A 12,005-nucleotide genomic window follows, 5' to 3' on the forward strand; every position below is an offset into this window, starting at 1 on the left:
TCATTCAGAAACAAGTTTAGTTGCGAGAACTTGTGTCACACTTAACCTTGGTTTAGGATTAATCATCAGTCAATGATTAAATTGAGTTAATGTAAATTAGGATTGAATTGATTTAGGGTGGTTCACCTGGAAACTGTCCTGGTTTAACAAATTGATTTTAAAGAGAAACTTTTTCTTCAGCCCAGTACAATTCTGTGTATTGAGCTGACATTCAGCTGAGGGGTGTGGGCTTTTAATTCTGTGCCTGTTGCAGGGCGATAATTCACACACAGCAAGACTCCTGATCTTTAAATCCCTCAGGTAATATAGCCAGGCACAATCCAGTCGTTCTGCCTTTCTCCCAACTTCTCTCTTTCAGATCTCTCCTATATCCAGAGTAAGAGCAAGACTTTTAAGTGCTGGCAAAGCGATAGCACTATTGAGATGCTCTACAAATAACTAACACAAAGGACCGTTCTCACAAGGTGTCCAGGTATCAGCAGATCAGCCTGAACTGGGACAAGAGGGAATGGCCTCAAGCTGCGCCAGGGCAGGGTCAGACTGGCTCTTAGGAAGGATTTCTTTGCAGAAGGGGTTGTTGGGCGTTGGAATGGGCTGCCCAGGGCAGGGGGGGAGTCCCCATCCCTGGGGGGGTTGAAGAGTTGGGTTGACCCAGCGCTGAGGGATCTGGTGGAGGTGGGAATGGTCAGGGGGAGGTTCATGGTTGGACTGGAGGAGCTTCAAGAGCTTTTCCAACCCAGATGATTCTGTGATTCTGTGACCTTCCAGCATTAGACTGTGGCACTATGAATGTGTGCTCACTTGTAGCACAACGAGCCATCTCTCTCAGATACCCCAGAGGTATATTTGGTTTCGGGGTGCTTTGTCAGCATTTGTTCTTGCTTTTCTATTTTCCTTACAAGCTCAAATCCGAGAGAAGGGAGCAAACTGGCACCACTGAACCCCGGGGACATGCTATATGGGCATCCCAGATTCCCACCGTGCCTGATTGCAAACCAGAGCACACATTTTGGAAAGGGAAAAAAAAAAAAATAGAAGGATTTAACCCTTTGCATGTTTTTCAATCATGGCAAAGCCAAGGAATGATGATGTATTTCAAAGAGTGAAATTAAGACGTAATTCCAGCTCTTGGCAAACTCTGACGTGAAAGAGGTTATACTGCATCAGAGTACTTTCTGTTGGAAATGAGAAGTTTCATCTCACACCTGAGGTGTGAGACATCTCACCATGGCAGGAGATGACCCGAGGGCTTTGAATTGTTATCGTTCAGGGTGGGGAAGGGTGAGGAGAGAGATGAATCACCTCCCTTGGTCCCCCTGTGTCAACCAAGGTGGTAGGTGTCATGCTTAAGAGCTTGGCTCATTAGGGCTGGGTGGCTTGTGAGTTTGATGATGGAATTTGGACAAAAGGCAGTGAGGAACCAGGGCTGTTGCTTCCTTTCATCCCCAGATGTGCGTGAAGCTCCCAGAAAATACCGGTAAGTTACACTCTGGGAGAAAAGAGAAGAGCAGCAGTCAGGTTTTTTCCTGTGTGTTTTGTAGCAGGTTCTTACCTGTGTGTCCTGATTTGAGACTCAGAAGCAGAGGACCAGCATCCTCTTGTATTAGGTATAATACAAAATATTACTGTTTCCTGAGAGCCTGCTGCTTTTCCATCCGTTGATCGTGATGGGTAAAACACTAACAACGCAATTTAGAATAAAATATTTAGAGGAAATGCCTGGCACCTCTTTGCTGTATCATTTTTTTTCCCCAGGGAGGAAAAACGTTGCAAATTTTTGTCTTGAGTGTATGAGGAGGCTGCAAAAAGCTGCACAATTCAGCCTCAGGTTTGTGCCGTGGCAGGAACGGTTTGGGCTGTTGCATCCCAAGGCGCTGCATCGTGCAGAAAACCGCCTGAGGACTGACAGCCTCCTCTTCCTCTCTTCTTCTTCCCCTCTCCAGGTCAAGCATCCTCCTTCACGCAGCAGCCCCAGGACCAGGTGGTGATCGCTGGGCAGCCCGTGACGCTGCTGTGCGCCATCCCCGAGTATAATGGCATTGTGCTGTGGATTAAAGACGGGCTCGCCCTCGGTGTCGGACGGGATCTCTCAAGTAAGTCGTGCTACTGCCCAACCCAACCGAGGAAAACAGGAGCTCTCCCTGCCCAACAGTGCAGGTGCAGCCACAATATTTATTTTTGAGAATAATATTTTCATTTCAACTACAAAACCTTCCAGCCAGCTCAAACATAAGCATTGAAACTTGGAATAAACAGCACCTTTTTTTCACTCTGACTTGAAACAAAACAGTTGGTTTCCCACAGGTGTGACCTGACCCTTTGGAAAGCCTTGCTTTTGTTTCAGCTGACTTTTGGAAACAAATGTCATGTTTCCAAGATGCAGGCTGAAATGTTTTGTAAATGTTGAAAGTGCCTGTTTTGACATTCTCAAAAAAAACCTAAACAAACAAACAAAAAAAACCCAGAAAGTCTCTGTGTGCTTTGGATAAACGTGTTTATTGCGATCCAGCAGAGCCCACAAGTACTTGTGGCTTCCTTAAGCTGCACTTCTGGCAAATTATAGTTTGGTAAGAAAATTCCTCAGACTTCTCGTTACTTAATCCCCGGCACGTATTGTGATTGAGGGTTTATTGCAACTGGTGAAGACTCTGGAACAATAGTGAAGTTGCACAGTTTTATTCTATATATTTTGCTGGGAAATACTGATTTTTTAGTGAAACATTTCACATGACGAAGGGAGGGTGTTTCCTTGAAAGCCAGAAACCCAGGAGGGCACCGAACCCTTCCAGGAGCTGCAGCCCTGTCCCCCCCAGCACAGCAGAGGTTGCACACGTGGGACGGGGCCACTGCTCGACTTGTGCAGAGCACAGGAGGCCTGAGGGGGCTTTTCTCCAAGTCAAGCAGCAGCATTCAGAAACCAGGGGAGGATTCATGTTTCTCGGTCTCCAGGGACCCCGCTCTTCTCTAAAGTGCAATGCCTGCTTTTTCTTTTCCTCTTTCATTTTTAATACATATAATTTCTCATTTCTCAGGCTCACCTGAGTGAGCAGTCCCCTCCTCAGCTGTTTTTCAAAGCTCTGTGCCACAACTTTTACATATATTAGAGAGGTGAGCTTTCCATACAAGACCCTGCAACACGAGCGGGTAACAACAGCTCCACTGAAGTATGTAGCTTATGCGAATGACTTCCACAATTAACGGAGCTGGGGCTGCTTTAAGCAAGAGGAACTGCCAGCTCGCATGATACCAGCTCAGCCAGTCATCTAATTAGCTAACTACAAACAAACCCATCATTTGTATTTCTTGCGGTTCAGGAGAGCAAATCCTGCTGTTGATAGCTTGCGAAACAACAAAAACACAAGAGTGTGCCAGGCTGCCTGTGTTACATAGTGCATTAATCACCAGTGCGGGGAGGGATGCACTGATGGCAGCCTTCCTTCTGTGGTGCATCAGATGTCTCAAAAGAGAGGGCAGGCTGAGCAGGGCTGTCGGTACCCCCGCAGATCCCTGCCCAACCCTTACGCAGACCTTAGAGTGGAGGTATTCCAGGATTTCACCACAAGAATGTGCACTTAAGGAGTTAAGGAAATCCTGTGACTGGTCTTAGAGGAGCCAGAGGTGGTGGAGTTCCTGATGGAAGGGCTTATCCCTTCTAGGGATTTCACAGAATCATCTGGGTTGGAAAAGCCCTTGAAGCTCCTCCAGTCCAACCATGAACCTCACCCTGACCGTTCCCAACTCCATCAGATCCCTCAGCGCTGGGTCAACCCGACTCTTCAACCCCTCCAGGGATGGGGACTCCCCCCCTGCCCTGGGCAGCCCATTCCAACGCCCAACAACCCCTTCTGCAAAGAAATCCTTCCTAAGAGCCAGTCTGACCCTGCCCTGGCACAGCTTGAGGCCATTCCCTCTTGTTCTATCGCTTATTACTTGGCTCAAGAGACTCATCCCCCCTCTCTGCACCCTCCTTTCAGGGAGTTGTAGAGGGCCATGAGGTCTCCCCTCAGCCTCCTCTTCTCCAGACTAAACCCCCCCAGTTCCCTCAGCCGCTCCCCATCAGACCTGTGCTCCAGACCCTGCACCAGCTCCGTTGCCCTTCTCTGGACACGCTCAAGTCATTCAATGACCTTTTTGGAGTGAGGTTTTGCCCAAAACTGAACGCAGTCATGGAGGTGCAGCCTCACCAGTGCCGAGTCCAGGGGTAAGATCCCTTCCCTGTCCCTACTGGCCACGCTATTGCTGATAGAAGCCAGGATACCATTGGCCTTCTTGGCCTCCTGGACACACTGCTAATGCCAATGCTAATTTCAGCTAATGCTCCTTCATCAGCACTTCGTTTTTGAACTCTTAGGGCAGTCTCCTCCATGAATTTGTAAGGCCTCTCTCTGCCAAGGAGGGGAAGAAGCTGCCCTGGCTCCTGGGCATTTGCCGAGGGCTGACTGGGGCTCTGAATCCAAGCTCTATACTCGTCCTCCTCAGGCTCGTGGCTCTAGCTGCCTCCTGACTCGTGTTTTACATTCTGCAGGTTATCCACGTTATCTGGTCGTAGGAGACCACCTGTCTGGAGAACATCACTTGAAAATCCTGAGAGCTGATCTCCAAGATGACGCCGTCTACGAATGTCAGGCCATTCAAGCAGCCATCCGATCCAGACCTGCCCGGCTGACTGTTCTCGGTAAGTCCCATCTCCCCGTCATATTGGATGTTGTTTGCTTCTTTTCTTTTTGTCCTCACGGTCGCACTGAGAGGCTTTTTGACAAAATGTTTTGTTGCTAAATCAAGAGGACTGGCAATTAATCCATCGTGAGAGTGACGGGGGTGCATCTTGATCCTGAGAACGGTAGCAAAGGAAGCTGTTTAGGGAGTACAGCAATTCTGGGATCAGTAACACAGGCACAGAATGTTTGGTACTTCAGCTCTACAAATACACATGCCAATTCAAGAGTGTATGTGCATAAATTTAAGGATATGAAGAGTGTTGGTGCCATCAGTGCGATACACGTTACCCTTGCTGCAGTGCTGTTCTGCAGCAGGACCGGGAGGGCTACACCACTTGAGAAAAAACTGATTTTCATACTGTCTTCATACTCTTTTCAGACATATCTTTTAGTATCGTGCGTTTCTCAGGAATTGATCTTTCCCACACGCAGCACAGGAGGATGCTGCGTGGGACGGCAAACAGGGGACGGCTCCCAACATCTTGTGAAGACCCTTTTTGTGGGAGAGATGGGAGAATGGAAAGGGCTTTGTTGCCAGGCTGGCAAAGAGGTTGTAAATGCTTATTGGGAGCGCTGGGAAAAGGCAGGCTGCCTCAGTGAGACTTCCCTGAATGGGTGTGGCTTCAGAGAAGTCAATCAAAATGGCATTTTTCTTGAAAAGCTCAGACAAAAAACAGTCTGTATTGCTCCCAAATACATCCTGATTATTCAGCCCCCGAAGCGAAGCTATTTACATCTTCAAGTTTGTTTAAATTGAAGTTTGGATTTGTTTTTTCCTTGTTGGGTTTTTTCCTGCTCAATTTTTAGGGAAAACAAGTTCTTAAAAAAAGTTCCAAACCAAGAGTTTTAGTGCTTTTAGTCAGATCAATGCTAATTAGCCTTAAGCAGCCAAGAAAAGTGAATGAAGGTACTAGTTGTGGTTGAAGGTGCACCTCATTGGAGTCTGCACACCACTGCCAAAATGAGTCTCAATTTCCAGCTTGTCATCTCTCCTGCATTTGTTTTCCTCTCCACAACCCTACAAAGTACCCTACCCCCAAACTTACACAACTGCCATCTCTTCCTTCCCTGACCCCGAAGATAATGATGATTTTCTTTTGATCCATCCTTCTGCTCAATCAACCCTTTGCAGCAGCTCAGAGCTCTGACATGTGCCCACACATGAAAGAAGCCTGCAAATGAATCGGAAAGCAGAGCGTGGCTGTCAGGGGGGCTCCCTCGCTTACCGACAACCTCTGCAAGCTGTGTCGCCTTCCCTTCCTTTGCCTGGGCTCCCTCCTTCTGTTGTGAAGGCAGAATATGTTGCTGGAGCCAGACAAAAGAAATAATGTTATTTAATTAGAGCTAAAGATTTCAAAACTAATTTAGTCCCAGGGCGCACGGGCGTACGTCAGAGCTCAGAGCTGCTGCAAAGCGTTGATTGAACAGAGTGATGTTTTTATGGATCAAAAGGAAATCATTATTATCTTTGGGGTTATGGAATGTGTTGAATAGATGGTAGTTAATGTTTATGTGAATATACATGGTAGTTGCTAATTGGTACATTTACCTAAGATGTTCAGCAAGTTATATTTACAGAGTGTTTTCCTTTTAAAAAAAATAAAGTTATAGCGCGTTCAACTTAAACCCGATCGATAAGAAAATGGGTCTTTGCAACCCATCAGTGGCACATCTTTCACTTCCGATGTATTTATGCAGATGTCCTGGGGAAATTTCAGGCTGGTTGGGGAGGAGTGAGTGATAATCCACACCCTGGGAAAGGGGCTGGGAGGTCATTAGCAGTCAGCAGCTCGCACTTTGATACTCTGCAGCAGGATGGTGTGTCCTGCCACACCGGCACCGTAGGCCGATGTTGCCGTGGATGGTCCGTGGCCTGCGTTTTAACCAGCCCAATGGAGGGGAGTAGAAATGGCACGTGAAGAGTAGAAGCCTCCAACACCCCGTGTGTTAAAAGCTAGCACTGGCTCCTGACAGCCGCTTACGGCGTGCAGTGCATCAAGCTAAACTTGGTGTGCGTTAGGGAGGCAGAGCGCGTGTTTGTACAGGAAAATGGAGAGACATCTTCCGTGGTTACAGATGTGTGTTGCCACCAGCTGTGCAAATGTTTCTCCTCTTTGGATCAGTGCGTGCCAACGCAACGAGCCTGCTTTAGTCCTGAGCTAAGCCGCCGTCTCCGGAGGGATGTGGATCTCCCAAATTTCATCTTGCTGGGTTAGGAGGGGATGTGACCGGCCACCTGAGCCACCTCATTTGGAGAATGTGGGGTGTTCCTTCACCCCAGTCTGCCCAGCTTCACCTGAGGCTGCAGGCCTCGCCTAGGCAGGAGAGGATCCCTAAGCTGTGCCCGGATCTGTGTGCAAACCCCGCAGCTCTCGAGGAAACAATTTGTCACAGCCGGAGCAGAGCTGGGAGGCTCTCGTGGCTGGGAGCCCATTGTCTGCTGCTGGGTGTGCCAATGACTCAAGGAGCTCGTCAGCCAGCCGGGGATGTTGGAGGCAGTTCTGGGGAACCTCATCCCACTCTATCACACCCCAGCCTTGTCTCTGGAAAATACCTTGCCTGGCTTCTTATTGCATGAGTCTGTGCTGCCTTGTCTGTTCTTGCCAACTTTTCCACTTCCTTGGTATCAAGAAATCCCCTAATGCCTCCCAATTCAGTTTCCAACTGCTGTCATTCATGTCTGACAACAGCTTTATGGGGCTGATGCCTCCTTCTTCCCTGCTCAGATGCAGAGCTACACCATATTTTAATTAAATATTTAAGGTTTTGTCACATTGTTTTCAAATCTACATGGTTAAATGTAGTGGAACAGATCATTCCATAGCCTTGGAAGTCCAAACATTCAAACAGATGAGCCTATTAGTGTCATCAGTTTTGGGGAAAATCTTTGCTTTGTGGAGTCTCAGGGACAGATACTGCTCAAGAACCTGGCTAACTCATCCCAAAGCTGAAGGACCTTCCTCCAGGTCTCCCTCACCTTCTCTCCTACCACTGCCCAAATTGTCCAGGGAAGGAGCCGCTGCTCTCTCTCCAAGGGTCGTCTGCCCCAGCAGGGAAGGCAGCGGCTGATAAAGGTGATGAGATGGGATTTGGGAGATACAGAGCATCCACGTTTTCTGCAAGCAAAGGATGTCAGGGCAGCAGTTTGGCAGGGGAGCCCAAGCCAGGCAGGCTTTGGGAAACCACTGGAGGGCTATTTACTACCTGATACATCTTTAGTGGCAGGGCTTCTTAATTTATGATCTATTTAACTAAGCCGGGATATTAATTAAATAAAGTAAGAGCCTGATTAGGACTTGGAGAAATTTAAAAATAAAATCAGACAGCAATCGAGTGAAATTGCAAAGCAAACACTTTGGCTGTAACCACTGGAGAGTTCCCTCCAGTCTTCCATCAAAGCTCGGAGCAGGGAGGGCAAATACAAGAGATTATATAGCCAACAGATGTGTGTTGTTAAAATATGCATCTGCCAGCCGTGTAGTTTAAGGAGCCAGAGGGCTAGCTTGTGGATCCTCCTGCACTCGGGGGACCGTGAGTGAATTCGAGGCCCCGCCAGACGAGCTGGGATTTGCAGACACGTTAATTAGTGTTGAGTTCCCAGATCTCGAAGGCAGCCGAGCGAGGAGCAACTTTGAAGAGAGCGTTGGCTTCCCTGGGAGGGAGTGGAGGGGAGGGGAAGGGGGAGACCCGCCTCGCCGAGCTCATCTGGCAGCGGTGGCGTTGCAAAGCTTCAACCCGGGATGGCTGGGGGCAGGCAGGACCCACGGGGCCAGGAGGGGGATCAAGATGGATGGCGAGGTCTCGGGGAAGCTGGGTGGTAGCGTGGTTGCTCCTTCCGTCTTGGCAGGAGCATCCCAAGCCTGTCCTGGTCTGTGGCCCTCCCCAGCATGAGGTGCGATGCCTCCAGCCCCGCCTTGTGCCACGGGCTGTCCCGGCAAGCTCCTGCACACCACTAGCTCTGCAGCTTGGCACAGGGAAAGGGTTGGTCCCAGAGAGATGCTGGTGAGAGCTTGGTGACGACCACAACAAGGGGACCGTGGGGGTGGGAGGGGGGAGGCAGAGGAGCTACTTCCAGAGACTTAAGGTGAATAATTGATAGGCAATTAACTTGTACGTTCACCTTTTATCGTCTAATTCCCTGTCTCCTCCCCCTCCACGGCTTCCTCTAATATTAAGTCTGCCTTCATGTGTGTCCCATTAGAAATAAAGCTTTCTTAAATCAACATGAATTATTTAACACTATAGATTAAGTTAATTTGAAGTGAGAGCTCCTGTCTTTTAAGATGGCAGAAGTCAGGGACAGGAGAAGAGGAGGATCACCTAGGTGTCAAGTGTGTTCACATTCAATCACGACCCTTTTCCTATTTTTATTTGTTTTAATTCCAATGTCTCTTTCTAGCTGAGTCTTTCCAGTCCTCCCCTGCAGAGCAGAGTAAGCTATTTCCATTACCAAAATGATCACTGGCAGCTTGAGACATCTGCATTTCCCAGCTTTCCTGCTCTTTAGCGAAGTTTGATCAGAAAATAAAAAGGCTGTAGCCTGGGAAAGGCCATTTTTCAATATTTGTTTGTAATGCTGAGCTGCAATGAGAAAATGTGGACTAGGTGATGTTTCAAAACCAGAAACAGTTCAGCTTGGAACCATCTCAAGTATTTTTCCCTACTTTTTACAAAATTCAATTCTCTGAATGCAAAATTCAGCCTAAACCAGCCTGTAGAGTCAGGATGTCAATTCAGAACACAAAAAAAAAAAAAGAAAAAGAAGTGATGAAAATGTGATCATTTTCTTCCAGACAGTCTCTTCTCCTTGAAAAAGTTTGGGTCTCCACGAAGCTGCATTTTCTGCTGGGAATATATTCAGTGGCAAAATAGCAACCGAGTCTACTGAGAATGAAACAGAAACATCAAACAATCGAGCACAAATCCCAAATAACCTAAATATTTGATGTCATGTCTGAGCAGCTTAAGTTTACAGCGCTCTGAGCCGGTTCCTTTTGATAGCAGAGGGTGGACGGGTTTCCTTGCTGGCATCCCTGCGTGGCTCCCGGGCTGGGAAGGCGTCTCCGCAGGCTCGACCGTCCCCAGCCAGGTAAACCCGGGGTCTCAGAGGTACTTGGTGCTGTACAAATTCATTGTAAAAGTCAAACTCTGCCTCGTGCGGTCTATAGCTGGAAAAACAGGTCAAAGAGAGGTACCGCGTGCTAAAAACCCAGCTCTGGGCATGGGGCTTCCCACCCCACGGGCGTTGGGAAGTGCTGCTCTTCCCCCATTTCGGAGGGGTTTGCACCTTGCTGTCTGGAGGAGGATGGCAGGGCAGCATCCGCCGGGCTCCGCTCTCCTTACTTGGAAGGAGACAAGCAAAATTGATTCACTTACATCCCCATTAAGCACATCTTAGCTGGCTGCGTGGCGCTGGGGTGAAATCCTGTACGGGACGTGTCCACTGGCCTCAGGCTCTGCTGTAGAATAACGACTTGCTGATGACACAAATGCGGGGAGGGGAAAGGGCTGTGTTTCACATGACAGATATACCTGCTGTTCTGCTGCTTTAGCCGTGCCGTTGTAGAGCTGCTAAGATAAAGTGTAGCTCAGTGTGACCAGTCACCCTGAAAATGTGAACAGCCCCTTCCCTAAGGATCCTGGAGGGAATTTCCCGCTGGTCACTGGAAAACCTGGAGCCTTTGCAAAGGGCAGCCCAGTTCGCACGCTGCTCGTGACAGCACCCTGATGGGCATAAAGCCTGTCCCAGTCCAATAGGCACAGTTAACACGCTACTGTGTGACCAGGAAATTTAAAAATATATGTGTATATTCATCAAATGCATTAAAAATGGTAAATATCCTTCCTAGCAAAACCGGGCTGTACCTGAACAATGTCTGGTGTTTAACCACACGGAGGGAAGTTCATCTGGGCCAGGCCAGCACTGAGCAGATGCTGCCTCTGCTCCCTCAAACCCAGGTCCGGTGTTATCAGCTCACCACTTTATGAGTAGTCTTGCAATATTCGTGTTTTCTTAAAGCCCTGGGCCCCAGGGTTAGGTGATACCACAAGAGTTTTCTTGTTCTGTACGTAAATTAATGGCTAGCCTTCGGCACTGCAGAGCCGGGCTTGAATACTGAAGGAAGATTTGTGTGCCTGGAAGCACATCTGTTTTCTTTGAACTGTATCACTTGGTCTACCAGCAGATACCACCTCTCCCATCAAACTTCACCTTGCTTCTATCCTCAGAGCCGCAACAGCATTCCTGCCTGAATGCTGAAGACTGAAGGACCACAGTGTAAATAGGAAGAGACACGGTTAGAAATGATTAATGTTCGGATTCTTGCACCAATCTGTGATTTCTTGTCTTGATGTGGGGAGGGCCTGACCCGTATTTTTATCAAACAGGAAGCACTTGGCTTCTCTATGCAGAGTCTGCTGGTCTGTACCGAACTGATGGATGCAAAGCACATAGAGCTGATAAAAAGCCTTCCTGATTCTCTGTCATCCCTTCAGATGCAGTGGTGGCTGCATCCCTTCACCCTCTTCCCAGCTCCTCTTGCTGGCTCTGCCCCTCGCACAGGAGCTGTGAGCAATTACTCCTGGCTACGATGGCCGCGAAGTCACCATGAAATGGTGGGGGGGTGCTTGCCGTGTGTCAAAATCCCTCCATCCCGCTGTGCTCATCGCTCGCACCACTGCGTCTGCGCCGCCTCCCGCTCCGGGCACAAACCTCTCTCTGCACGTCGCCCCCAAATCCTCCCTGGTTTGCACGAGGCGGCCGGGAGCCAGCGCTCCCTCCGCATCACACCAGCCTTTCCCCTTCGCATCGTACACTGCATCGAACGGCTCCAGCTCCGCGCAGGGCCTGCGGACGGGGGAGATTATTCTGCTTGATGCCCTTTCGGATCACTGACACCTTGCATTCTGCATCCCACCAACAAACCCCACGCACGTGCAAATCTCTCTTTGCTTTGCACACCTACGCGCGTTTCTCCCTCGTGCCAGTCAAGACAAAACTCCCCCATCTGTATCCTACCCGCGCTTCTCTGTGTCCGCATTGTGCAGCTCCTTTTGTGCCTCTCAGGCACGCGCGCACGAGGCCGTATGGATCGCAGCGCTCTGCGTTGGGGCTGCGCTCGGGGGCTGCTCAGCCGAGGGATCTGTCACCACTGGAAACTTGGTGGGTTGTTAGTGACCTGACAAAAGTATTGACTCCCTCTCCCCTTGTCAGCTGGCAGAGAAGAATGAGGCCCTCGAAGCGTGACATCACCTGAGCGACAGCCCCCGCTTTCTTATCGATCCCCC

At 49.1% G+C, this 12,005-nt stretch overlaps 1 protein-coding gene across 4 annotated transcripts in view; it reads left to right on the forward strand.

The window, feature by feature from the left end:
- KIRREL3 (kirre like nephrin family adhesion molecule 3) overlaps nt 1–12,005 on the forward strand; it is a 356,593-nt gene that overhangs the window by 245,244 nt on the left and 99,344 nt on the right. For all 4 annotated transcript variants that reach the window (XM_074848917.1, XM_074848919.1, XM_074848921.1 and 1 more), the window contains exons 3-4: nt 1,944–2,093; nt 4,526–4,675. In XM_074848917.1, the coding sequence (XP_074705018.1) occupies nt 1,944–2,093; nt 4,526–4,675 (300 nt within the window). The remainder of the gene's footprint in view (nt 1–1,943; nt 2,094–4,525; nt 4,676–12,005) is intronic.

Source organism: Strix aluco, chromosome 23, assembly GCF_031877795.1.
Source record: "Strix aluco isolate bStrAlu1 chromosome 23, bStrAlu1.hap1, whole genome shotgun sequence".
Lineage (NCBI taxonomy): Eukaryota > Metazoa > Chordata > Aves > Strigiformes > Strigidae > Strix > Strix aluco.